The 764-nt window shown below is 49.2% G+C and overlaps 1 protein-coding gene across 1 annotated transcript; it reads left to right on the forward strand.

Moving 5' to 3' along the window:
- Positions 1-111: 111 nt before the first annotated feature.
- On the forward strand, positions 112-646 carry LOC109509025 (ankyrin repeat and MYND domain-containing protein 2-like; the record flags this gene model as incomplete). The annotated part of the gene is made up of 2 exons (XM_019858956.1): positions 112-247; positions 452-646. Coding segments are annotated over 2 exons (316 nt in total), but the record flags the coding sequence as incomplete, so codon positions are not given.
- Between the last annotated feature and the right edge of the window lie 118 nt (positions 647-764).

Consider the following 764-nt stretch of genomic DNA (forward strand, 5'->3'; position numbering starts at 1 on the left):
AGAAAGTAATTTTTTGCTCTCGCCATCTTACGTCTACAGTCTTACAGTGTGACTTCTTATCCTCTTCACATTTAACATTTTTTGACTCGTCGTCGTTTTTCCTCCCCGCAGCCTGCTGAAAGGCAGAGACAGCGACGGCTTCCCGGTGTACCAGGAGAAGTTCATCCGCGAGTGTGTGCGCAAGTTCCCCTACTGCGACGCCACGCTGCTGCAGCAGCTGGTGCGCAGCATCGCTCCAGTTAGCATCGTGAGTTCACCGCCTGTACCTCTACTATGACTGCAAACGAGACACGGTGTTTAATCCAGAAATAGCAAGCATTAGGTTGTGCGAGGAGAAAGTCAGACTTAAGCCACTGATGTCACTCACTAGGCCCTGCCCCTTAAAGGCACATGCACAACACATGAATACTGTTTTATTTTATTTTTTCTCTCTCCCCCTCCACCGCAACAGGGCAACGACCCCACAGCTCTGTCGGTGCTGACGCAAGCCATCACGGGTCAGGTCGGCTTCATGGACGCAGAGTTCTGCACCACGTGTGGAGACAAAGGAGCCCAGAAAAGATGCTCCATTTGTAAAATGGTGAGCGCTCGCTTCTTTCTTGGATCGCACGACAAGCAAACTTGCTCATAGGCTACATCTTTACAAGTTACAACTGAGTCCTCTGATGAATGATAAACAACAAAATAGACAACCAAGCGTTCGCGCTTACAATCACGGCGAGGGACAATTTCGAGTGTTCCATCAACCTACCATGCATGTTTTT

This window comes from Hippocampus comes, unplaced genomic scaffold (genome assembly GCF_001891065.2).
Source record: "Hippocampus comes isolate QL1 unplaced genomic scaffold, H_comes_QL1_v1.1 C16733516, whole genome shotgun sequence".
NCBI lineage: Eukaryota > Metazoa > Chordata > Actinopteri > Syngnathiformes > Syngnathidae > Hippocampus > Hippocampus comes.